This window comes from Rana temporaria, chromosome 13 (genome assembly GCF_905171775.1).
Source record: "Rana temporaria chromosome 13, aRanTem1.1, whole genome shotgun sequence".
Classification (NCBI taxonomy): domain Eukaryota; kingdom Metazoa; phylum Chordata; class Amphibia; order Anura; family Ranidae; genus Rana; species Rana temporaria.
The window spans coordinates 109,635,581-109,662,079 of NC_053501.1; the positions used below are offsets into that span (position 1 = coordinate 109,635,581).

The following is a 26,499-nucleotide window of genomic DNA, read 5'->3' on the forward strand; positions in this document are numbered from 1 at the left end:
GTAGAAATAAGAGGGGGGGGGGGTCATGTCTCAAGCTGGATAAGGGGGGTAGCAGAGAACCAAAGCATGTGGTCATGTGACCCTTTGGAATATCAGCGCTCCAACTGGTTGCTCAGTGGAGGTCACGTGACCAAATGAGTCAAGGCCATTGACTAGCCTGAAGCAGTGTTCCCTTTAAGAAATGTAAGACGTCCAGCCCGTTATGTTGACCTCACACATAGGGGGTGTATTTTAAAAAGAAATATTCGCATAGCTGTTCGTCCGTCGAAACTTCATGCTAATCCGTTCTGAGTGAATGGGGCAAAATCAACTGTTCTGAGGCTAAATTCTCTATAGATTGAATGTGAGAATGGGGAAAAAATATTACCTTATAACCACTAGACGGCGCTGACTAGTCGCAAGTATGCTCCTCTAGTGGCCATCATTTTCCCCATTCACAGATTCGATCTGCAGGGAATTTAGTCTGAGAACATTCGATTTTGCCTGATTCACACAGAAAGAATTAAGGACAGGAAGTGTGTTACTGGCAGGATCATTGGGTTGAAAATAAAGAAGAAAAAAGCCCAAAAAAAGAAAACGAGTGCAGCCGCCGTTCTTGCAAACTTTAATATATGACATTTTTGGTGAGGTTTAGGTACATTTTAAGGTCACCCTGGTATCTTTGTGTTGATTTTTTCTCTCTCTCCCTGACAGATCCGCCAACGGTCACCTTATCTATCCAACCGCAAACCGTGCTGGAGGGCGAAAGGGTCCGCTTTACCTGTATGGCCACCGCCAATCCCACCATTAAAGGATACAGGTTAGTATTTCGGCCAAATGACTTTGGTAGGTAATGCAGTTATACACAGGCGGCTAAAAAGCATGCAGGCGTTGCTGGGCTCCTTGGTGAATCCTCTATTAACCTTTTTTTTCCCCCTAAATTTCGTATGCATAAAAAATGTGCATAACGTTCAATGTCAACGTGCATTCTGATGGGCAGCGCCACGCTTGATAAGATTCATTGACTAAATTAATTGAAAAAAGTTGTGAATGAGCCCCATTTTATACTTTCTGATCGAAAAAAAAGTTATGGGGGTGAATGGTTTCTAAAAATGCAGGTTACCTGGCTCTCCTGCATGAGACCACTCACTGCTGCTCTCCCTTATTGTGCAGAGCGACTGGTCTGGTCTCCGCCCCCTTCTGTAGTCCTCTATAGTGGGTGGAGCCTGTTGAGCCCCTCCCACAGCTCTGCTCTCTCTCCTTGTGCAGAGGGACTGGTCTTGTCTCCGCCCCCTCCTGTAGTTCTCTATAGAGATTGGAGACCACTCACTGCTGCTCTCTCTCCATGTGCAGGGTGACTGGTCTGGTCTCTGCCCCCTTCTGTAGTTCTCTATAGTGGGTGGAGACTACTGGGTGACGGGTCCCTCCCACGGCTCTGCTCTCTCTCATTGTGCAGAGTGACTGGTCTTGTCTCCGCCCCCTCCTGTAGTTCACTATAATGGGTGTGGCCTACTGGCTCCCTCCCACAGCTCTGCTCTCTCTCCTTGTGCAGAGTGACTGGTCTTGTCTCCGCCCCCTCCTGTAGTTCTCTATAGAGATTGGAGACCACTCACTGCTGCTCTCTCTCCATGTGCAGGGTGACTGGTCTGGTCTCCGCCCCCTTCTGTAGTTTTATATATTGGGTGGAGACTACTGGGTGATGGGTCCCTCCCACGACTCTGCTCTCTCTCATTGTGCAGAGTGACTGGTCTTGTCTCCGCCCCCTCCTGTAGTTCTCTATAATGGGTGTGGCCTACTGGCTCCCTCCCACAGCTCTGCTCTCTCTCCTTGTGCAGAGTGACTGGTCTTGTCTCCGCCCCCTCCTGTAGTTCTCTATAGAGATTGGAGACCACTCACTGCTGCTCTCTCTCCATGTGCAGGGTGACTGGTCTGGTCTCCGCCCCCTTCTGTAGTTCTCTATAGTGGGTGGAGACTACTGGGTGATGGGTCCCTCCCACGGCTCTGCTCTCTCTCATTGTGCAGAGTGACTGGTCTTGTCTCCGCCCCCTCCTGTAGTTCTCTATAATGGGTGTGGCCTACTGGCTCCCTCCCACAGCTCTGCTCTCTCTCCTTGTGCAGAGTGACTGGTCTTGTCTCCGCCCCCTCCTGTAGTTCTCTATAGAGATTGGAGACCACTCACTGCTGCTCTCTCTCCATGTGCAGGGTGACTGGTCTGGTCTCCGCCCCCTTCTGTAGTTCTCTATAGTGGGTGGAGACTACTGGGTGATGGGTCCCTCCCACGGCTCTGCTCTCTCTCATTGTGCAGAGTGACGGGTCTTGTCTCCGCCCCCTCCTGTAGTTCTTTATAATGGGTGTGGCCTACTGGCTCCCTCCCACAGCTCTGCTCTCTCTCCTTGTGCAGAGTGACTGGTCTTGTCTCCGCCCCCTCCTGTAGTTCTCTATAGAGATTGGAGACCACTCACTGCTGCTCTCTCTCCATGTGCAGGGTGACTGGTCTGGTCTCCGCCCCCTTCTGTAGTTCTCTATAGTGGGTGGAGACTACTGGGTGATGGGTCCCTCCCACGGCTCTGCTCTCTCTCATTGTGCAGAGTGACTGGTCTTGTCTCCGCCCCCTCCTGTAGTTCTCTATAATGGGTGTGGCCTACTGGCTCCCTCCCACAGCTCTGCTCTCTCTCCTTGTGCAGGGTGACTGGTCTGGTCTCCGCTCCTCCTGCAGTTCTCTATAGTGGGTGGAGCCTGCTGGATCCCTCCCACAGCTGTGCTCTCTCTCTTTTTGCAGGGTGACTGGTCTGGTCTTCGCCCCTTCTGTAGTTCTCTCTATTGGGTGGAGCCTGCTGGGTGACGGGTCTCTCCCACGTCTCTACTCTCTCTCCTTGCTCAGGGTGACTGGTCTGGTCTCCGCTCCCTCCTGTAGTTCTCTATAGTGGGTGGAACCTGCTGGATCCCTCCCACAGCTCTGCTCTCTCTCTTTTTGCAGGGTGATGGGTCTTGTCTCCGCCCCCTCCTGTAGTTCTCTATAGTGATTGGAGATCGCTCACTGCTGCTCTATCTTCTTATGCAGGGTGACGGGTCTGGTCTTCGCCCCCCTCCTGTAGTTTTCTACAGTGGGTGGAGCCTGATGGGCCCCTCCCACAGCTCTGCTCTCTATTCTTGTGCAGGGTGATTGGTCTTGTCTCCGTCTCCGCCTCCTCCTGTAGTTCTCTATAGTGATTGGAGACCGCTCACTGCTGCTCTATCTTCTTATGCAGGGTGACGGGTCTGGTTTTCACCCCCCCCCCCCCTCCTGTAGTTCTCTACAGTGGGTGGAGCCTGCTGGGTCCCTCCCACAGCTCTGTTCTCTCTTCTTGTGCAGGGTGACTGGTCTTGTGTCCGCCCCCTCCTGTAGTTCTCTATAGTGGGTGGAGCCTACTTGATCCCTCCCACAGCTCTGCTCTCTCTTCTTGTGCAGGGTGACTGGTCTAGTCTCTGCCCCCCTCCTGTAGTTCTCTACAGTGGGTGGAGCCTGTTGGGCCCAATGCACAGCTTTGTACGGCACACGCAAAGCGGATCTATATCCTTTGCGGCTATTAAGGAATAGTGTTTGTTCCTGGAGTACAGCTTTAAAGGCCGTTTAAAGCTCAAAAAAAAAAAAATCAATCTGGCTTTTCCCGTTACGATCGCTCGTCGGCGAATTTACAAGTGTAACAGTGGCAGGCCTGGGCTGTCCATTAAACACCTTATCTGAGGAATTTAATGCCTTTTTATTTTACGATCCTGTTTACTGCCAACTGCTTCTGTTTTACAATCATGCATATTTAAACCAAACGGGTGTATTAATGTTTTATTTATCGCTGCCTTCAAGAGCGCCTAGTTATCCGCCGCGTGTTTGTGTAGTGCGGGCTAAGAGTAGGAGACGGGCTTGGCGGTGGAGACGGGGGGGAGGGAGAGACGTCCTACAGGGATATCGCCGCGCTATAGGACGGCGCCGCTCTTAACTCCGACAGCAAGAAGATGCGATAAAGCATTCAGGACACATTCAGGCTTGTCCGTTGCAGCATTAGGGATGCAGTGACGCAACGTGACTCAACACGTGACACGACGTGCCTGTAACGCAACGTGCAGGAACAGGTTGATGCAGCGTACCGCAGTGCGTTAGACGCTGTATAGGCCATGCAGGTGTGACGGCGCGTGCGAGCGCATAACCGCGTATCAAATTTAGGGTGGGCCATCCAATTCATTTCAGGGCCGCCATCAGGAATTATGGGGCCCCTTACACAGCTTACACAGTTTGGGTGCTGATGAACAAAAAATAAAAAAAGGTGGGGGGTTGCCCTGGGGACCTCTGGGCCCCTTACAAGAAAAAAAAAAGATACAATAAAAAATATATATATAAAAAAAGGGGGGTAGTCATCCGGGGCCCTGGGGACCTCCGGGGCCTTTAATAAAAAGAAAAAAAATATATATATATATATAATTTATTTTTTATCTCTTTTATAAAAAAGAAAAAGGGGGGTTTTGCCAACCCGGGGCCCTGGGGACCTCTGGGCCCTTTAATAAAAAATATATATTTATATATATATATATTATATATAAAAAAGGTGGGTTGCCATCCGGGGCCCTGGGGACCTCTGGGCCCTTTAATAAAAAAAAACTATATATATATAAAAAAAGGGGGTTGCCATCCGGGGCCCTGGCGACCTCCGGGGCCCTGGGGACCTCTGGGCTCTTTAATAAAAGAAAAAAAAAGAAAGAAAAAATATATATAAAAAAAATGTTTTAATTTCTTTTATAAAATAAACAAAAAAAAAAGGGGAGGGGTTGCCATCCGGGGCCCTGGGGACCTCTGGGCCCTTTAATAATAATAAAAAAAATTATATATATATAGGGGTTTGCCATCCGGGCCCTGTCGACCTCCGGGGCCCTGGGGACCTCTGGGTCCTTTAATAAAAATATATATATAAAAAAGGAAGGTTGCCATCCGGGGGCCCTGGCGATCCCTGGGCCCTTGGGGACCTCTGGACCCCTTACAAAAAAAATTATAAAAAAATTATGTATATATATATATATATATATATATATATATATATATATACATTTTTTTTTTTAAATTTCTTTTATAAAAAAAAAGGGGGGGGGTAGCCATCCGGGCCCTGGGGACTTCTGGGCCCTTTAATAAAAAAATATAAAAAAGGGGGTTGCCATCCGGGCCCCTTACAGGTGTACTGCCTGTACCCCCCTGATGGCAGCCCTGTCAAGAAACGCAGGACAGAAGTCCCTGACCCCTGCTACCCCGCGATTTGGGTGCCATTAAAAAGTAATGGCACCGCAAGGTTATGGCGTTTTTTCAGTAGTGCGTTTTTTCACGCGTTCGCAGAAACGTGTGCTGAATTGTGCATTTCTGCTACTCCAAACAGGGCCTGACAAATATGGTTACCCCCGCGTGGCTACTAAAGCGCGTTTCAGGGTAAAGAGTGCACATTCGCGTGCACGTGTAAAGTCTGAACCTAGCTTTACCGAGCATTGTGGCGAGCTGCATGGGCGTCGGAGCTGCGTTGCCTTACAGCTTTGGGGTGCCGCTCAAATTTAATTCAAAATGAATGGCAACTCAGTGCGACAATGTTCATAACGTGCGTTGACGTGCGTTGCAGTAATGCAGCACACCCAATAGTAAAGGTGCGTTTCAGCCCTCAGACCTTTTCGAATAATCCCTGTAATCTGTCTAATGTGTGTAATTCCTATGATCATAAGGTCCATCTAGTGGCCATAATGCAGTATTTTCCTAAATGCAGTATTTCACAAAAATACTGCATTATGGCCACTAGATGGAGCTGATGATCCTAGGAAATACACATATTAGGCACATTATGGGGACTATCCATGGCAGCTGTGCGAATCTTTTTTATAAATAGACCCCTAAGTGTGCCACTAAAGGATGTCACTTATTCTAATCGTTGTCTTTTTTTTAATAGGTGGGCCAAGGGAGGTGTGATCATCGAGGGAGCCAAGGAAAGCACATACGAGGCACAAGTGGATTTTACTTTCTTCACAGAGCCCGTCTCCTGCGAAGTACACAACGAAGTTGGGAGCACCAATGTCAGCACCTTGGTGGATGTACAGTGTAAGTTTTTAGTGTATTGTACTTGGCAAAAGAACTGAAATCCAGTGAATGAAAGGGGTGGGGCAAGAGACAGTCAGGCTGGGAAGGGGCAGGCCAGGGGAAGTCATGCTGGGAGGGGGCAGGCCAGGGGCAGTCAGGCTGGAAAGGGGCAGGCCAGGGGCAGTCAGCCTGGCAAGAGGCGGGCCAGGGATAGGCAGGCTGGGCAGGCAAGGGACAGTCAGGCTAGGAAGGGGTGAGCCAGGGACCGTCAGGCTTGAAAGGGGAGGGCCAGGGACAGTCCGGCTGGGAAGAGGCATGCCAGGAATAGGCAGGCTGGGCAGGGGCAGGCAAGGGACACTCAGGCTGGGAAGGGGCCAGCCAGGGGCAATCAGGCTGGGAAGGGGCTGCCCAGAGACAGTCAGACTGGAAAGGGGCGGGCCAGGGACAGTCAGGCTGGGAAGGGGCGGGCCAGGGACAGTCAGGCTGGGAAGGGGCGAGCCAGGGGCAGTCAGGCTGGAAAGGGGCTGCCCAGAGACAGTCAGACTGGAAAGGGGCGGGCCGGGGACAGTCAGGCTGGGAAGGGGCGGGCCAGGCACAGTCAGGCTGGGAAGGGGCGAGCCAGGGGCAGTCAGGCTGGAAAGGGGCTGCCCAGAGACAGTCAAGCTGGGAAGGGGCGAGCCAGGGGCAGTCAGTCTGGGAATTGGCGTGCCAGGGATAGTCAGGCTGGGAAGGGGTGGGCCAGGGGCAGTCAGCCTGGCAAAAGGCGGGCCAGGGATAGGCAGGCTGGGCAGGGGCAGGCAAGGGACAGTCAGGCTAGAAAGGGGTGGGCCAGGGGCAGTCAGCCAGGCAAGAGACAGGCCAGGTATAGGCAGGCTGGGCAGGGGCAGGCAAGGGACAGTCAGGCTAGGAATGGGTGTGCCATGGACCATCAGGCTTGAAAGGGGAGGGCCAGGGACAGTCCAGCTGGGAAGTAACAGGCCAGGGTAAGTCTGGCTGGGAAGGTGTGGGCCAGGGGCAGTCAGGCTGGGAAGGGGCAGGCCAGAGACAGTCAGGCTAGAAAGGGGAGGGCCAGGGACAATCTGACTGGGAAGGGACGGGCCAGGGTAAGTCTGGCTGGGAAGGGGCGTGCCAGTGACAGTCAGCCTGGGAAGGGGTGGGTCAGGGGCAGTCAGTCTGGGAAGGGGCATGCCAGGGGCAGACAGGCTCAGAAGGGGCAGGCCAGAAGCAGTCAGGCTGGGAAGGGGTGGGCTAGGGATAGTCAGGCTGGGAAGGGGTGGGCTAGGGATAGTCAGGCTGGGCAGGGGCAGGCCAGGGATAGTCAGGCTGGGTAGGGACCGGCCAGGGTAAGTCAGGCTGGGAAGGGGTGTGCCAGTGACAGTCAGGCTGGGAAGGGGTGGGCTAGGGATAGTCAGGCTGGGATAGAATAAGCAATACAATGGTTATAATGGATATACAGGCATTTGCATTTAAGGGATTTTATAGTCTAATCTGTCACCTTTTCTTGCTTGAAAAAAGAAAAAGGTCTAAATAGTCTTAATGGGGTCATGCATTGGGACATGACAGGGGTGACAACACAGTGACAACACAGGGGGAGGAAGATGAAATGCGTTGGTGATGGATGAGGGGGGGGGGACCTCTGTGATGGAGGAGTATTCACATCATTAGAAAAGAACAAACAACAAAAAAAAAAAAATACCAGGAGTGAAGAATACGTGTCAGGAAAGACACAGCGAGCGCGCCGTAATTCCACGTCTTGCAGCTTATTCTACATCAATCAACCGGCGAGCCCCACTCTACACCGAGCCCGCCAGAACAATCCCCACATCACAACCAGCACAGCCTCATTAGCATGACAATAATTATGCGGCAGAGTGGCAGGAGAGGAATTGTTTCACTTTATTTGTTGCCGAGGAAAGAAGAATGACTTCCCTGCGTGCCGCCAACATCGTTCCTTTTGTGTCATGTGATCAGCGCTATGTCTTTATAACAGCGGCAATGCACATACTACGCCAATTGGATATATATATATATATATACAGTATATCATATCTTTTTTATTATTATTATTATTATACTGTATATATAATGTGTGTGTGTATATATATATATATTATATTGTCAAAAGTATTGCCTGCCTTTACACACACATTGGGCCAGATCCACGCAGCGCGGCGCATATATCCGCCGGGAGTAGCGTATCTAAGATACACTACGCCGCCGTAACTTTTTTTTTTTCGAATCCTCAAAGAATTTGCGCCGTAAGTTACGGCGGCGTAGTGTATCTTTGGCGGCGTAGGGGCGCGTAATTCAAAAGGATGTAATGGGGGCGTGTTTTATGTAAATACGTCGTGACCCGACGTAAACAACGTTTTTTTTTAACGGCGCATGCGCCGTCCGTGGGGGTATCCCATTGCGTAAGCTCGAAATGAAACCGGAACCAGCCAATGCTTACGACGGTGACGTCATTCTACGCAAATCCCTATTCGCGAACGACTTACGCAAACAACGTAAAAAATTCAAAATGCGAGGCGGGAACGACGGCCATACTTAACATTGAGTACGCCTCATAATAGCAGGGGTAAATATACACTGGAAAAAGCCGAACACAAACAACGTAAAAAAATGCGCAACGTACGTTCGTTCGTGGATCGGCGTAACAAGCTAATTTGCATACTCGACGCGGAATTCGACGGAAACGCTGTCGGATCGATCCGAGATGCTGTCGTATCTTGTTTTGTAGATACAAAACAAAGATACGACGCGCAAAATTTGAAATTAGGCGGCGTATCAAGAGATACGCCGGCGTAATTCTTTCGTGGATCTGGCCCTATAACTTTAACCACTTCAGCCCCGGACCATATTGCTGGTCAAAGACCAAAGCACTTTTTTGCGATTGGGCGCTGCGTCGCTTTAACTGACAATTGTGCGGTCGTGCGACGTGGCTCCCAAAACAGGCGTCCTTTTTTCCCCCACAAATAGAGCTTTCTTTTGGTGGTATTTGATCACCTCTGCGGTTTTTAGTTTTTGCGCTATAAACAAAAATAGAGCGACAATTTTGAAAAAAATTAATATTTTTTACTTTTTGCTGTAATAAATATCCCCCAAAAATATATAAAAAAATAAATTTCCTCAGTTTAGGCCGATACGTATTCTTCTACCTATTTTTCGTAAAAAAAAAAATCGCAATAAGCGTTTATTGATTGCTTTGCGCAAAAGTTATAGGGGCAGATTCTCAAAAGAGTTACGCCGGTGTATCTACAGATACACCGGCGTAATTCGGAAATCCCACCGGCGTATCATTGTTTTGTATTCTCAAAACAAGATACGCCGGAATTAGGCTAGGATCCGACTGGTGTAAGTCACTTACACCGTCGGATCCTAAATGCAATACTACGCTGGCCGCTAGGTGGCTTTTACGTCAATTTCAGCGTCGCATATACAAATGAGCCGATACGCCGATTCCCGAACGTTTTTGCGCCGCTTCGCCGTAGTTTACGTAGTTTCCGTAAGCGTAAGGTTACCCCTGCTATATGAGGGGTAGCCTTACGTCGGGCCGCCGTATGCCATGTTAAGTATGACCGTCGGGACAGCGTCGGGTTTTTCCGTCGTTTACGTAACTCGTCGCGAATAGGGCTGTGCGTTAATTACGTTCACGTTGCAACCAATGTATTTGCGGTGTACTACGGAGCATGCGCAGTGGCCTACGTTTAAGGCCGGCGCATGCGCAGTTCGTTCGGCACGGGGGCGCGCTTAATTTAAATACAAGCCGCCCCCTTTGATTTACACGGGGATACGCCGTTTAGACTACGCCGCCACAAATTACGGAGCAAGTGCTTGGAGAATACGGCACTTGCTCCAGTAAGTTGTGGCGGCGTAGTGTTAATGGCATACGCTACGCCCCGCTCGTAGATACGCCAATCTACGAGAATCTGGCTCATAGTGTCTTTGGCATTTTTGGCTATCAGTGCTATAAAAATGCATTGATTACTGTAAAAATGTCACTGGCAGTAAAGGGGTTAACACTGGGGGGCGGGGAAGGGGTTAAGTATGTTCCCTGGGTGTGTTCTAACTGAAGGGGGGGGGTGGGACTGACTAGGGGAAATGACTGATCGCTGTTCATACGTTGTATGAACAGACGGTCAGACATTTCTCCCCCCGATAGGACCGGGAGCTGTGGGTTTACACACACAGCTCCCGGTCCTCGCTCTGTAACGAGCAATCGCGGGCACGCGTACGGGAGTCAGGGACAAGGGCGAAGTAACGTATAGCTACGTGCTCTCGCCCGGCAGAGCCGACCTTCCGCCGGCTGGTCGGCAAGCAGTTATTGGCATTCCCAGTATTGGTCCGTAGGGTTCAATATTGGGTTGGCTCCGCCCTTTGTAGCTATAACAGCTTCACCTCTTCTGGGAAGGCCGTCCACAAGGTTTAGGAGGGTGTCTATGGGAATGTTTGGTCAGGACTCTGTGCATAGACACACTCCCAAACCTTGAGGACGGCCTTCCCAGAAGAGTTGAAGCTGTTATAGCTACAAAGGGCGGGGCCAACTCAATATTGAACCCTACGGACTAATGCTGGCCATACATATCAGGACACAGCACAGGACTAAAACCTCAAGGGACAAGGGAATTTAAACTGAGAGAGTTGGCAAGTATGAGGCAGCTGCTTTTGGGCTCACAAGGTTTAGGAGGGTGTCTATGGGAATGTTTGGTCAGGACTCAGTGCATAGACACACTCCCAAACCTTGAGGACGGCCTTCCCAGAAGAGGTGAAGCTGTTATAGCTACAAAGGGCGGGGCCAACTCAATATTGAACCCTACGGACTAAGACTGGCCATACATATCAGGACACAGCACGGGACTAAAACCTGGCTACTGGGGATCAAGGAAGTTCAACCTTATTTTTGATCCTCCCAGGAAATAAAAGTAGGCCTTAAAAGAGGAAATTAGAGTTTTCTTCCTTTTTTTTTTTGAGTTCTTAACAGAAAAAAAAAATTCACTAGATTAGAAAACACATTCCTTATTCTTTTGAAGACGGTGAGGGAATCCATCTCTCTAGTGATCGGCTTTTGATATATAACGTGTTCTCGCCTCGGTAATGTAGAGGGCTATGAATAAGTAATGCTCAATACCCCTGACGTGGAACGGGGAATTCTATTTTAAGAGCCGGCACTCGCCCCAGCCTCGATGTCAGTGCCCCAGGGGGCGGGAATCCTACTAATGAGTCTTCTCCTCTCTACAGTTGCCCCACGGATTGTGATCGAGCCCAAGCCTACTGTGACGGATATGGGATCCGACGCCACGCTCACCTGTTTTTGGACCGGAAACCCTCCTCTTACCCTGACGTGGACCAAGAAAGGAACGGATGGAGTGAGTAGACCTTTCAACTTTATCTACCATGGCTTCAGTCAAGGTGGGGGGCACCAGAAAGAGACTCTTCTATGGTCTATAGCGGGGGGGGGGGGGCTCCAAACTTTCTAAACAAAGAGCCAGTTTACTGTCCTTCAGACTTCAGGGGGGCCAATGGGGGTAGAAAATACTCAGTGGGACTAAGCAGTCCCATCTTTGGTATTCAGGGAATTATTACTGCCCCATGTTGGTGTCAGTGGGAGGCATTGTTTGTGGCAGTGGGAGGAATAGTGTCCCATCTTTGATGTTAGTGGAAGGAATAGTGTCCCATCTTTGATGTTAGTGTAAGGAATAGTGTCCCATCTTTGATGTTAGTGTAAGGAATAGTGTCCCATCTTTGATGTTAGTGGAAGGAATAGTGTCCCATCTTTGATGTTAGTGGAAGGAATAGTGTCCCATCTTTGATGTTAGTGGAAGGAATAGTGTCCCATCTTTGATGTTAGTGGGAGGAATAGTGCCCCATCTTTGATGTTAGTGGAAGGAATAGTGTCCCATCTTTGATGTTAGTGGAAGGAATAGTGTCCCATCTTTGATGTTAGTGGAAGGAATAGTGTCCCATCTTTGATGTTAGTGGAAGGAATAGTGTCCCATCTTTGATGTTAGTGGAAGGAATAGTGTCCCATCTTTGATGTTAGTGGAAGGAATAGTGTCCCATCTTTGATGTTAGTGGAAGGAATAGTGTCCCATCTTTGATGTTAGTGGAAGGAATAGTGTCCCATCGCTGTAGTCAGTGGAAGGAATAGTGTCCCATCATTGGTGTCAGTGAGAAGAATAGTTCCCCATTGTTGGAGTCAGTGGAAGGAATAGTGCCCCATTTGTGGTGGCAGTGGGAGGAATCGTCGGTGTCAGTGGAAGGAATAGTGCCCCATCGTTGTAGTCAGTGGAAGGAATAGGTGTAAGTGAGAGGAATAGTGCCCCATCATTGGTGTCAGTGAGAGGAATAGCGCCCCATCATTGGTGTCAGTGGAAAGAATAGTTCCCCATTGTTGGTGTCAGTGGAAGGAATAGTGCCCCAACTTTGGGGGCAGTGGGAGGAATTGTTGGTGGCAGTGGATGGAATAGTGTGCCATCATTAATGTCAGTGGAAGGAATAGGTGTAAGTGGAAGGAAGTGCCCCATCGTTGGTGTCAGTGAGAGAAATAGTGCCCCATTGTTGGTGTAAGTGGAATGAATAAGTGCCCCATCGTTGAAGTAAGTGAGAGGAATAGTGCCCCATTGTTGGTGTAAGTGGAATGAATAAGTGCCCCATCGTTGAAGTAAGTGAGAGGAATAGTACCCCATTGTTGGTGCTAGTGGAAGGAAGAGTGCCCCAATGGTGTCCGTGAAAGAAATAGTGCCCCATCGTTGGTGTCCGTGGTAGGAAGAGTGCCCCAAGGGCCGGACAGAGGCAAGCAAATGTGCCAATCAAACGCAGCCACTGTGCCATCAAACGCAGCCACTGTGCCCATCAAACGCAGCCACTGTGCCCATCAAAAGCAGCCACTGTGCCCATCAAACGCAGCCACTGTGCCATCAAACGCAGCCACTGTGCCATCAAACGCAGCCACTGTACCAAACGCAACCACTGTGCCATCAAACGCAGCCACTGTACCAAACGCAGCCACTGTGCCATCAAGCGCCAGTGCCGCTACTGTGCCCATCAAACGCAGACACTGTGCTCATCAAATGCAGACATTGTGCCCATCAAACGCAGCCACTGTGCCCATCAAACGCAGCCACTGTGCCCCAAATGCTTCCACTGTGCCCCAAATGCTTCCACTGTGCCCCAAATGCTTCCACTGTGCCCCAAATGCTTCCACTGTGCCCCAAATGCTACCACTTCGCCCATAAAACGCTGCCACTGTGCCCCAAATGCTACCACTTTGCCCATTAAACGTTGCCACTGTTTCCCAAATGCTGCCACTGTTCCCCCCCCCCCCCCCGGCAGGCGGTGTCCGGTGTCCTTGGAGAAGGAACGCACAGCGTTGCGCCCGCTTCTCACATTTTTGGACGCCTATTAGAGCCAATGGCTCTAATCAGGTGCTTCCAAAAAACACCCCCGCCGCTGTAGTAATTCAGGTGCCCGGTGACCGAAAAGGGGCCGGACACCTGAATAGGGGGTGTCAGCTGCGACCATAGATAGATTCATGCAATGCATGAATCTATCTATGGTGATTAGAGCGGTGCCAGGAGAGAGGGGGTGGCGCTCCTGCGCCCTTTATGGACGCACCGCCGCTGAGCTCAGTGATTGAAAGAACTCCAATAACACTGGATTTGTAGACTATGGGCTAGATTCAGAGAGAGTTACGCCGGCGTATCAGTAGATACGCCGGCGTAACTCTGAATCAACGCCGTCGTAAATTTAAGCTTATTCTGGAAACCAGATACGCTTAAAATGGGCTAAGATACGAGCGGCGTAAGTCTCCTACGCCGTCGTATCTTAGGGTGCATATTTATGCTGGCCGCTAGGTGGCGCTTCCGTTGATTTCGGTGTAGAATATGCAAATGAGCTGGATACGTCGATTCAGAAACGTACGTACGCCCGGCGGATTTTTTTACGTCGTTTGCGTAAGGCTTTTTCCGGCGTAACGTTACTCCTGCTATATGAGGCATAACCAATGTTAAGTATGGACGTCGTTCCCGCGTCGAATTTTGAAAATTTTACGTCGTTAGCGAATAGGGCTTTGCGTAAATTACGTTCACGTCGAAAGCATTGACTATTTGCGACATGATTAGGAGCATGCGCACTGGGATACGTTCACGGCCAGCACATGCGCTGTTCGTGAGAAACGTCATTTACGTGGGGTCATGCTTAATTTACATAAAACACGCCCACCTCTTCACAATTTTAATTTAGTGTGCTTACGCCAGCAGATTTACACTACGCCACCGCAACTTACGGAGCAAGTGCTTTGTGAATACTGCACTTGCCTCTCTAAATTGCGGCGGCGTAGCGTAAATAACATACGCTACGCCCGCACAAATTTACGTCGCCCCTACCGGAATTTAGCCCAATGCTGAGAAATCCGTAACTCAATCACTAAAATACTGACTCTTGGAAAACTACTGAGCATTTTTGAATTTGCAGACACTGCTGAGAAAAACTCATATCTCTCACCGAAAATACTGACCCTTCGAAAAACGACCGAGCATCTTCCAACTTTGTTCACTCAGCTACTCTAACAGCTGCTGCAGAATCCAGACTTGAAATATTAGGTCCTCAAGCAACCGGCAGCTTGCAACATGTTCTTGTGTATTGTTTGCATTTATTTTTAATGAGACGCGTACATCAATTTTCAGTCGCGGGGAAAAAAAAAAAGAGGTCAGCATCCAGCCGCATCTTCAATAAAACCTTTTGGAGTTTCATTAAGTTGGACGAAGTAAGAGCTGTTTTTTTTTTTATGTATCTGAAAGGCCTCAAGTTATGTTTGCGTTGAACTTAATAAACTTGCCCGGAGACCCAGCTAGATGATGAGCTTTTTTTTTTTTTTTTTGGTCCGTGAATTGCTGGTCCAAGAATTGCTGTTTGTGGAGTTTCAAGTGCATCTACAAGAGGGTTTTCCCGGATTTGAGTTTGATTATCCACAGTGCAACCTAGGCAAAAGTCTAATAGCCAAATTCACAAAGAGTTACGCCGGTGCATTGCCATGAAATGAGATTTGCCATGGAATGAGATGGTCCGCCTCCATCTCATCCTATTGGCTCACTCATGTCACGTGACAAAACATCAGTCACAGCTAGGCTATCATTGGGAGAGGATCTCCTCTCCCTGTGATAGCCCGATAGCACTGTCAGCAGCATGCCTCCCGCCAGCGCTAAGTACACCCCGCGCCCGCAGCTCTACTCCCCGATTAAGTACACCCCGCGCCCGCAGCTCTACTCCCCGATTAAGTACACCCCGCGCCCGCAGCTCTACTCCCCGTCCCCCGTTAAGGCTCAGGGAACGGGGCGAATTAGCGTAGACCTAGCGTTGGCTACGTTACGCTACTAACGTATCCAACGCTAGGTCTACGCTAATAGCGTAGACTCGCCCCGTTCCCTGAGCCTTAACGGGGGACGGGGAGTAGAGCTGCGGGGGACGGGGAGTAGAGCTTTGGGCGCGGGGTGTACTTAGCGCTGGTGGGAGGCACGCTGCTGACAGTGCTATCGGGCTATCACAGGGAGAGGAGATCCTCTCCCTATGATAGCCTAGCTGTGACTGATGTTTTGTCACGTGACATGAGTGAGCCAATAGGATGAGATGGAGGCGGACCATCTCATTCCATGGCAAATCTCATTTCATGGCAATGCACCGGCGTATCAGTGGATACGCCAACGTAACTCTGAATCTACGCCGTCCTAAATTTAAGCGTATTCTGAAAACCATTAGGTAGATTCACAAAGAGTTAGGCCGGCTTATCAGTAGATAAGCCGACCTAACTCAGAATCTACGCCGGCGTTTGTTTAAGTGTATTCTCTAACAGAGATACACTTAAACATATCTAAGATTGCAATGTTTTGGCTGACCGCTAGGTGGCGCTTCCATTGCGGCCGGCGTAGATTATGTAAATGAGCATTTACGACGATTCCCGAACGAACGCGAGCCCGCCGCAGTCGATTAACGTCGTTTCCGTAAGGCCTTAGGCGGCCTAAAGTTATTCCACCTATGAGGTGGAATAACAATGTTAAAGTATGGCCGCCGTTCCCGCCGCGAGGTTCGAAATTTTTACGTCGTTTGCGTAAGTCGTCCGCGAATCGGGAGTTACGTCGTTTACGTCCGCGTCGAAATCAATAGGCCCGTACGGCCTACTTAGCCGCAATGCGCACTGGGAAATGTAGTCGCCTGGCGCATGCGCAGTGTCAAAAAACGTCAAAAACCGTGAGGTCAAGCCTCATTTCCATACAACACGCCCCCCTCCAAGTCATTTGAATTAGGCGCCCTTACGCCCGCTCGTTTTAGGCTACACCGCCGTAGATTAGCAGGTAAGTAGATTGTGAATCACAACTAGCCTAGCTAATTTACGGCGGTGTAGCCTAAAAAGGCTAGGCTAGGCCGCCCTAAAGTTAGGCCAATCTACGTGAATCTACCTACAGATACGCTTAAATTAGGCTAAGATACGAGCGGCGTAAGTCTCCTACGCCGTCGTATCTTAGGGTGCAATATTTAGGCTGGCCGCTAGGTGGCGCTTCCGTTGAGTTCGGCGTAGAATATGCAAATGACTAGATACGCCGATTCAGAAACGTACGTGTGCCCGGCGCATTTTTTTTACGTCGTTTGCGTACAGCTTTTTCCGGCGTAAAGTTATTCGAACAAATAGCTGGCCTAGTCAATGTTAAGTATGGCCGTCGTTCCCGCGTCGAATTTTGAATATTTTACGTCGTTTGCGTAAGTCGTCCGTGAATGGGGCTGGACGTAATTTACGTTCACGTCGAAACCAATACGTCCTTGCCGCGTACTTTGGAGCAATGCACACTGGGATATGTACACGGACGGCGCATGCGCCGTTCGTAAAAAACGTCAATCACGTCGGGTCACCAATCATTTACATAAAACACGCCCCCCTCATCCTCATTTGAATTAGGCGCGCTTACGCCGGCCCCATTTACGCTACGCCGCCGCAACTTACGGAGCAAGTGCTTTGGGAATGCTGCACTTGCCCGTCTAAGTTGCAGAGGCGTAACGTAAATCGGATACGTTACGCCCGCTTATAGATACACCGCTGTACGAGAATCTGGCCCTAAGGCAGGGTTTCTCCACCAGGGTTCCATGGAACTCTAGGGTTCCTCCAGGGGCTGCTAGGGGTTCCTCGAGTAATGAGCAAGTTCTGCCTCTGAGATAAGTTCCCACTGACACCATTGAGCTTATTAGCTATATGTAAGGAGATAATTCTTCCCAATGACCACCAATGTAAGCAGTGGCGGCTGGTGCTCAAATATTTTTTTTTGGGGGGGGGGGCACAAACAAACTGAAAAAAACAAAACATCATTCGCAGCCACTGTGCCCATCAAACGCAGCCACTGTGTCCATCAAGCGCAGCTACTGTGCCCATCAATTGCCGCCACTGTGCCCATCAAACGCAGCCACTGTGTCCATCAAGCGCAGCTACTGTGCCCATCAATTGCCGCCACTGTGCCCATCAAACGCAGTCAGTTTGCCCCATCAATTGCCGCCAGTTTGCCCATCAAATAATGCCAGGTTTCCCCATCAATTGTCGCCACTGTGCCATCAAACGCAGTCAGTTTGCCCCATCAATTGCCCCGGTGATTGGGTTTACATCTTCTATGATCCGTCTCTGCTTTACATATATTAGTTCTGTTGGAAGTTGACTATTTTTTATTTATTTTTTTTGCTCCTTGCCTGCAGGTGTTAAGTAACAGTAACCAGCTGTTTCTGAAGTCTGTACGCCAGGAGGATGCTGGGCAGTACATATGCAAGGCCATCGTCCCGCGTATCGGCGTAGGAGAGCGAGAGGTGACGTTGTTCGTCAATGGTGAGTTGCATTAATATCTGATGTCATCAATGGGTCTCTGTGCGCCTCCATGCAATGCAGGCAGATCATGGCTGGTGGGAAGGGCTGTACATAGCTTCCTGAACATATAATAGCACCCTGACTCAGCACTCCTCTTAATCGTCCTTAGCCCTAAAGCAAGCAGTGGGAGGAGTTATGCAAATATCAACATACCTTGATAAATGGGCGTCAGCCTAGAGGAATGGGCGTTCCCTAAGGAGGCTGTACTTACATAGGTAACGCCCACATGTGATGCATGATTGAAAGTACTGAAATCCAATGAATGAAAGGGAAGGCCGGAGGTCAGATTTGCAAAGAGCCAATAAAAGTCAGTTGCAAACTAAAATTTTCGTAGTGTAATATCTCAGGTCTATTGCATCTAAGTTGTCTCTGGAAGCAACAGCAAGTCATCCCCTGACAACAGACCATTCATCTTTTAAGCGGTTTCTAAGGGGGGCATTCTTTCTAAAGACTACCAGTGTAATGAGTCCTTCTCCAACTAACCATGATTGTAAGATGGACCTTCTCCCAATGACCACAAACATAAGGTGGACCTTCTTCTTCCAATGATGAAAAATGTAAGGTGGACCTTCTCATACTAGCCACCACTTCTCCTACTTACCACCAATGTAAGAGGGTCCCAGTGACCACCAATCTAAGGCGGACCTTCTTTTAGTAACCATCAATGTAAGAGGGCCCTTCTCCCAGTGACCATCAATGTCAAGTGGACCTTCTCCTCTTAACCAAAAGTGTAAGAAGGTCCAGCTCTCAGTGACCACCAATGTAAAATGGACCTCCTCTTACTGACCACCAGTGTAAGAGGGTCCTTCACTTAATGATTACCAATGGAAGGTTTGACAATGGCTGCCAATTTAAGGTGGACCTTCTCCTATTAACCAACAGTGTAAGAGGGTCCATCAACTAAGGAACCCCCCCAAAGGTCACTAGAGGTTCCTTAAGCATTGAGTAATTTTTGCTTCTTGGATATTTAACCATTCATCTTTTAAGCTGTTTCTAAGGGGGGCATTCTTCCTACAGACCACCAGTGTAATAGGTCCTTCAACTAACCATCATTGTAAGATAGGATGAAGGGACCTTCTCCCAATGACCACAAATGTAAGGTGGACCTTCTCATTCTAGCCATCATTGTAAAATGGTCCTCCTCCCAATGACCACCAATGTAAGGTGGACCTTACTGACCACCAATGTAAGGTGGACCTTACTGACCACCAATGTAAGGTGGACCTTCTCCGAATGATCAAAAATGTAAGGTGGACCTTCTCATTCTAGCCATCATTGTAAAATGGTCCTTCTCCCAATGACTACAAATGTAAGGTGGACCTTACTGACCACTAATGTAAGGTGGACCTTCTCCCAATGATCAAAAATGTAAGGTGGACCTTCTCATACTAGTCATCATTGTAAGGTGGGCCTTATCCTAATGACAACAAATATAAGATGGAACTTCTCCTACTTACCATCAATGTTAGATGGTACCAGTGACCAACAATGTAAGGTGGACCTTCTTCTAGTAACCAACAATGTAACAGGGCCCTTCTCCCAATGACCATCAATGTAAAGTGGACCTTCTCCTCTTAACCAAAAGTGTAAGAAGGTCCATAAACTAAGGAACCTCCAAAGGTCACTAGAGGTTCCTTAAGCATTGAGCAATTTTTGCTTCTTGGATATTTAACCATTCATCTTTTAAGCTGTTTCTAAGGGGGGGGGGGGATTCTTCCTAAAGACCACCAGAGTAATGGGTCCTTCTCCAACTAACCATCATTGTAAGATAAGATGAAGGGACCTTCTCCCAATGACCACAAATGTAAGGTGGACCTTCTCATTCTAGCCATCATTGTAAAATGGTCCTCCTCCCAATGACCGCAAATGTAAGGTGGACCTTCTCATACTAGCCATCATTGTAAAATGGTCCTTCTCCAAATGACCACAAATGTAAGGTGGACCTTACTTTCCACCAATGTAAGGTGGGCCTTCTCCCAATGATCAAAAATGTAAGGTGGACCTTCTCATACTAGCCACCATTGTAAGGTAGACCTTCTCCTAATGACAACAAATGTAAGATTGAACTTATCATACTTACCACCAATGTAAGAGGTCCCAGTGACCAACAATGTAAGGTGGACCTTCTTCTAGTAACCAACAATATAAGAGGGCCCTTCTCCCTATGACCATCAATGTAAAGTGGACCTTCTCCTTTTAACCAAACGTGTAAGAAGGTCCTGCTCTCAGTGACCACCAATGAAAGAGGGTCCTTTTCTTAATTATCACCAATGGAAGGTGGAGCTGCTTCTCCTATTGACCACCAGTGTATGAGGATCCTTCTCCCAATGACCACCAATCCAAGGTCTACCTTCTCTTGCTGACCTTCATTGTAGGAGGACCCTTACATCTGTCAGAACTCTGGCATTTTGTGGCAGCAACGTCCTATAATCACAAATTGTCAATAGTAAAGGAAGTCTGGCCATTGCTCCAATGATTATCAAGAGAAGACTTGCATCTGCTTCTAGAGACAACTTAACCCGGAGCAGAGGAACGTGCAGCTGGCTAGACTTTCTACCCGTAAGCATGTAAATCATTTTACCGCTGCCGCCGTCTCTGATACCTAACAAAATCACATCTCTCGCTGGAATTTATTAATCAATATATATTTTACTCACTCGCTGTTTAAAGGATTATGAATGGGTGAATAAAATCTATTTTATGGCGCCGATATTTTTTTATGACATTTTTCTTTTTATCCTCCATAATATATGAGCTCTCGTGACCGTACGGCGAATGGAGATATATGATGGCTCAGTTTTTTTCATCTTTCCGATGTGTTAGTGTTTAGCTGCATAACAAAGCACTGGCGCAGGGATTAAAGGGGCATGCAGCGTTTTCATTTACTTTCCATTTTTTAGTAAATGTATTATTATTGTAGCGGTAGCGTAAGGCCTGCTGGTAGTTGTGGTCCGTCTGTCACCCTGCCCAGCCAGGCACACGGTTTTCAGTCACTCCTCAGACATGTAGTGATCCTACATACTTCCTGTCCTAGGGGACAACGATCACTCATAGGATTGTATCTGTAGAGAATCGGCGTTTTCATCCTAGGGTAGGACTACAGACCCCCCCCCCTTCCACTGCTCTATAACAAAGAGGGATGGTGTTTTGGAGCTGTTGGGAGCTCACAAGATTTCTGGCAGGATCAGCAGATATTTCTTTCACTTATCAAACAGTTTAAAAGAGACTAAATGCGAGAAATTCATTGATAGGATCTGTATACACTTTAACAGTCCCTTCAATCTGTAACCCATCAGGCATGCCTCCACACTAAGTGGTTTTTGGGTGTATTGCCAACTTGAGAGTTGTAAGTAACTCTATTGAATGTACAGTTGTTTATCTGGTATGGCCAGTGTAAGGTGGACCTTCTCCTACTAATGAGCAATATAAGTGTGTCCTTCTCCCAATGACCACAAATGAAAAGTGGACCCTCTACTAATAAACAGCTATGTAAGAAGGTCCTTCTCCAAACGACCACCAAAGTAAGGTGGACCTTCTCCTACTAAGCAACAAAGTAAGAGGGTTCTTCTCCCAATGACCCCAAATGTAAGGTGGACCTTCTCCTACTAAGCAACAAAGTAAGAGGGTCCTTCTCCAAACGACCACCAAAGTAAGGTGGACCTTCTCCTACTAAGCAGCAAAGTAAGAGGGTTCTTCCCCCAATGACCCCAAATGTAAGGTGGACCTTCTCCTACTAAGCAACAAAGTAAGAGGGTCCTTCTCCAAACGACCACCAAAGTAAGGTGGACCTTCTCCTACTAAGCAACAAAGTAAGAGGGTTCTTCTCCCAATGACCCCAAATGTAAGGTGGACCTTCTACTAAGCAACAAAGTAAGAGGGTCCTTCTCCAAACGACCACCAAAGTAAGGTGGACCTTCTCCTACTAAGCAACAAAGTAAGAGGGTTCTTCTCCCAATGACCCCAAATGTAAGGTGGACCTTCTCCTACTAAGCAACAAAGTAAGAGGGTCCTTCTCCAAACGACCACCAAAGTAAGGTGGACATTCTCCTACTAAGCAACAAAGTAAGAGGGTTCTTCTCCTAATGACCCCAAATGTAAGGTAGACCTTCTCCTACTAACCAGCTATGTAAGAATGTTCTTCTGTAAATGACCACCGAAGTAAGATGGACCTCCTGCTACTGACCAGCTATGTAATAAGGTCCTTCTAAAAATGACCGCCAATGTAAGGTGGACCCTCTCACTAGGGGTTCTTTAAGCAATGAGCAATTTTTGGTTCTTGGATATTTAAGCAATCATCTTTTAGGCTGTTTCTAAGGGGGGCATTCTTCCTACTGACCACTAGTGTAAAAGGTCCTTCTCCAAATAACAACCATTGTAAGATGGACCTTCTCCCATTGACTGCAAGTGTAAGGTACACCTTGTATTACATACCACAAATGTAAAGTGGACCTTCTCCTAATGACCACAAATGTAAGATGGACCTTGACCTACTGACCACGAATGTAAGGTGGACCTTCTTCTACTGACCACTTATGTAAGCCACCCAGTGACCACAAATGTAAGGTAGACCTTCTCCTAATACCCACCCATATAAAAGGGTCCTTCTTCCAATGCCACCAAAGTAGGGTGGACCTTCTCCTATTGACCAGCTATTTTAAGGGGGTCTTTCTCCCAATGACCACCAAAGTAAGGTAGACCTCCTACTGACCATCAATATAAGACGTTCCTTCTTCAAATGAGCTCCAAAGTAAGGTGGACCTTCTCATACTGACGAGCAATGTAAGAAGGTCCTTTTCCAAATAAGCACCAAAGTAAGTTGGACCTTCTCCTACTGACCACCAAAGTAAGAGAGCCCTTCTTCCATTGACCACCAATGTAAGGTGGACCTTCATTAACTTTACAGACGTCTCTCTGGTCTGGTCACCATGGCCGAACTGAGATGGTAACCTCCTCATGTGCTTAAAAAAGAGGGAAATTAAAAAAACAAATCTACTCAATAATCTAAAATGTCTTTATATACAGTAAGCTAATATACTTCAGTCTTGATCCAGCGCATTCATCGTGCTGGCAAGACAAGTCCCAAAGTCACCTGTTAATTTTTTTGGTGCCCAATTCCCCCTTCGGTGACCTCTCCGGAGAGCCTGTTAACTAGCGCCATTCGAAGAGACGAAAAATATATCCAGCTAATGCTCACGCTTCGCTTCTAACCGGCATGGGCAAATTATCCGCAGCCATAAAACGAGCAGATTGCGCGATAAAACAAAGAAAGGCATAAAACAAACAACGCATATTATGGATAATGTGGTAGAAAATGTGGACGGACCGCATTAATTCCTCCTGATGAGATAATGGGCAGAAAATGCCGCGGTAATCTGTCTCACAAAGACACGACTGTCTGTCCAGGGGACGAGCGTAAAGAGGCCCTTTCATCAGATGAATGGCTCCAAAATAGAACGTCTAAATTTGTGAACTAGAGCAAAACTTTCAGCTATTTTCTTTGTGTATTCAGGAAAAAGAACATTAAAAAAAAAAAAAACCTTAAAGGTATAATCTGGTTATAATTTGCCTTCCCAAACCTCATCAACATGCTAATTACATTTTCCATTTCCATTACATACAGGGTGGGCCATTTATATGGATACACCTTAGTAAAATGGGAATGGTTGGTGATATTAACTTCCTGTTTGTGGCACATTAGTATATGTAAGGGGGGGAAACTTTTCAAGATGGGTGGTGACCATGGCGGCAACCATTCCCATTTTATTAACCGCTTAACGACCGCCGCATGTATATGTACGTCCACAGAATGGCATGTAAAGGCATATGGGCGTACAGGTACGTCCCTGCCTTTCCGCGACATGCGGCGGTCGGATTCCCGCGGGGAGCGACCTGGGACGACGGCGCGGCTATTCGTTTATAGCCGCTCCGTCGCGATCGCTCCCCGGAGCTGAAGAACGGGGAGAGCCGTATGTAAACACGGCTTCCCCGTGCTTCACTGTGGCGGCTGCATCAATCGAGTGATCCCTTTTATAGGGAGACTCGATCGATGATGTCAGTCCTACAGCCACACCCCCCTACAGTTGTAAACACACACACTAGGTGAACCCTAACTCCTACAGCGCCCCCTGTGGTAATCTCCCAAACTGCAACTGTCATTTTCACAATAAACAATGCAATTTAAATGCATTTTTTGCTGTGAAAATGACAATGGTCCCAAAAATGTGTCAAAATTGTCCGAAGTGTCCGCCATAATGTCGCAGTCATGAAAAAAATCGCTGATCACCGCCATTAGTAGTAAAAAAAAAAAAAAAAAAAAAAATGCTATAAAACGATCCCCTATTTTGTAAACGCTATAAATTTTGCACAAACCAATCGATAAACGCTTATTGCGATTTTTTTTTTTACCAAAAATATGTAGAAGAATACGTATCGGCCTAAACTGAGGGAAAAAAATGTTTTTTTTATATATGTTTTTTGGGAATATTTATTATAGCAAAAAGTAAAAAATATTGAATTTTTTTCAAAACTGTCGCTCTATTTTTGTTTATAGCGCAAAAAATTAAAACCACAGAGGTGATCAAATACCACCAAAAGAAAGCTCTATTTGTGGGGGGAAAAAAGGACGCCAATTTTGTTTGGGAGCCACGTCGCACGACCGCGCAATTGTCTGTTAAAGCGACGCAGTGCCGAATCGCAAAACCTGGCCTGGGCATTTAGCAACAAAATGGTCCGGGGCTTAAGTGGTTAAGGTGTATCCATATAAATGGCCCACCCTGTACTTTATTTTAGACCCAGATCATGGCCAGTGGGAGGGGTCGGCAGGGTGCTCTACATAGCTTCCCGAAACCATCACAGCACCCCGCCTCAGTCCTCCTCTCAGGAGCCCTCATCCCTGATGCAAGCAGTGGGAGGAGTTATGCAAATATCAAAATGTCTTGATAGGTGTAGAAATGGGTGTTCCTAGGCAGGCTGTATTTGCATACAAGCCACGCCCACATGTGCAGCTGAGCCTCCACGATCGAAAGAACTACTTTCTGCTTAGTAGTGCTGCACAATGGTTATGCCAAACGAGTTATCACCGAAACAAATGGTCGTTTTACTTTGTAGAGATTTCCATCACTTCCTGTTGCATTTTGCAGCACAGGAAGTGTTGGAAAATCTCCCCCAACCAGAAACTGTTTTAACTCATCCCTACTTTATCTGATGCCATACAGACATTGTTTGGTCACACGAAGGACTCAACGTCTCTCTTTCTCCCGGTCATCTTGCAGGTCCCCCGATGATCACCAGCGAGGGGTTGCAGTACGCAGTGCGAGGCGGGGTTGGAAAAGTCGAATGTTTCATTGGAAGCACGCCGCCTCCAGACCGCATTGTAAGTAATTCTGATTTATAACCACTTGCTGGGGTTGCCTGTACTTTCTGTTTTCTTTAAACACGACTAATAAATCTATAATTAGATTACTATTAACTTGTGGTGCTCTCATCCTTTGCATCTGTCCAGTGTTACCTCAATCAACTCCAGTACTCAAACCTTGATGAAGGGGGAGGCGAGTCCCCAAAACTCGTTGGTTGCACCTTCAGATTTTTTTTAGCAAGACTAATAAACCTATAATGAGCTTACTGTTAGCTTGTGATGCTCTCATCCTATGCATCTGTCTAGCATTACCTCAATCACCTCCAGTACCCAAGCCCTGATGAAGGGGGAGGTAAATCCCCAAAACGTGTTGCCTGTACGTTCAGATTTTTTTAGCAAGACGTGTTGCCTGTACCTTCTGAATCTTTTTTAGCAAGACTAATAAATCTATGATGAGCTTACTGTTAACTTGTGATGCTCTCATCCTATGCATCTGTCCAGTATTACCTCAATCACCTCCAGTACTCAAACCCTGATGAAGGGATAGACGAGTCCACGAAACTCATTGGTCATACCTTCAGATTTTTGTTTAGGAAGACTAATGAATCTATAATGGACCTACCGTTAACTTGTGGTGCTCTCATCCTTTTCATCTGTCCGGTATTACCTCAATCACCTCCAGTACTCAAACCCTAATGAAGGGGGAGGCGAGTCCCCAAAACTCGTTGGTTGCACCTTCAGATTTTTTTAGCAAGACTAATAAATCTATAATGGGCTCACTGTTAGCTTGTGATGCTCTCATCCTATGCATCTGTCTAGTATTACCTCTATCACCCCCAGTACTCAAGCCCTGATGAAGGGATAGACAAGTCCCCGAAACTCATTGGTCGTACCTTCAGATTTTTTTTTAGGAAGACTAATACATCTATAATGGGCTCACTGTTAACTTGTAATGCTCTCATCCTGTGCATCTGTCTAGTATTACCTCAATCACCTCCAGTACTCAAGCCCTGATGAAGGGGGAGGTAAATCCCCAAAACGTGTTGCCTGTACATTCTGATTTTTTTAGCAAGACGTGTTGCCTGTACCTTCTGATTCTTTTTTTTGCAAGAGTAATACATTTATAATGGCTTACTGTTAACTTGTGATGCTCTCATCCTATGCATCTGTCCAGTATTACCTCAATCACTGCCAGCA

At 47.7% G+C, this 26,499-nt stretch overlaps 1 protein-coding gene across 2 annotated transcripts in view; it reads left to right on the forward strand.

Moving 5' to 3' along the window:
• Nucleotides 1-26,499, forward strand: part of KIRREL1 (kirre like nephrin family adhesion molecule 1) — a 292,257-nt gene that overhangs the window by 243,174 nt on the left and 22,584 nt on the right. For both annotated transcript variants that reach the window (XM_040332857.1, XM_040332858.1), the window contains exons 6-10: nt 694-799; nt 5,928-6,076; nt 11,294-11,421; nt 17,783-17,909; nt 25,220-25,320. In XM_040332857.1, coding sequence (XP_040188791.1) covers nt 694-799; nt 5,928-6,076; nt 11,294-11,421; nt 17,783-17,909; nt 25,220-25,320 — 611 coding nt within the window. The remainder of the gene's footprint in view (nt 1-693; nt 800-5,927; nt 6,077-11,293; nt 11,422-17,782; nt 17,910-25,219; nt 25,321-26,499) is intronic.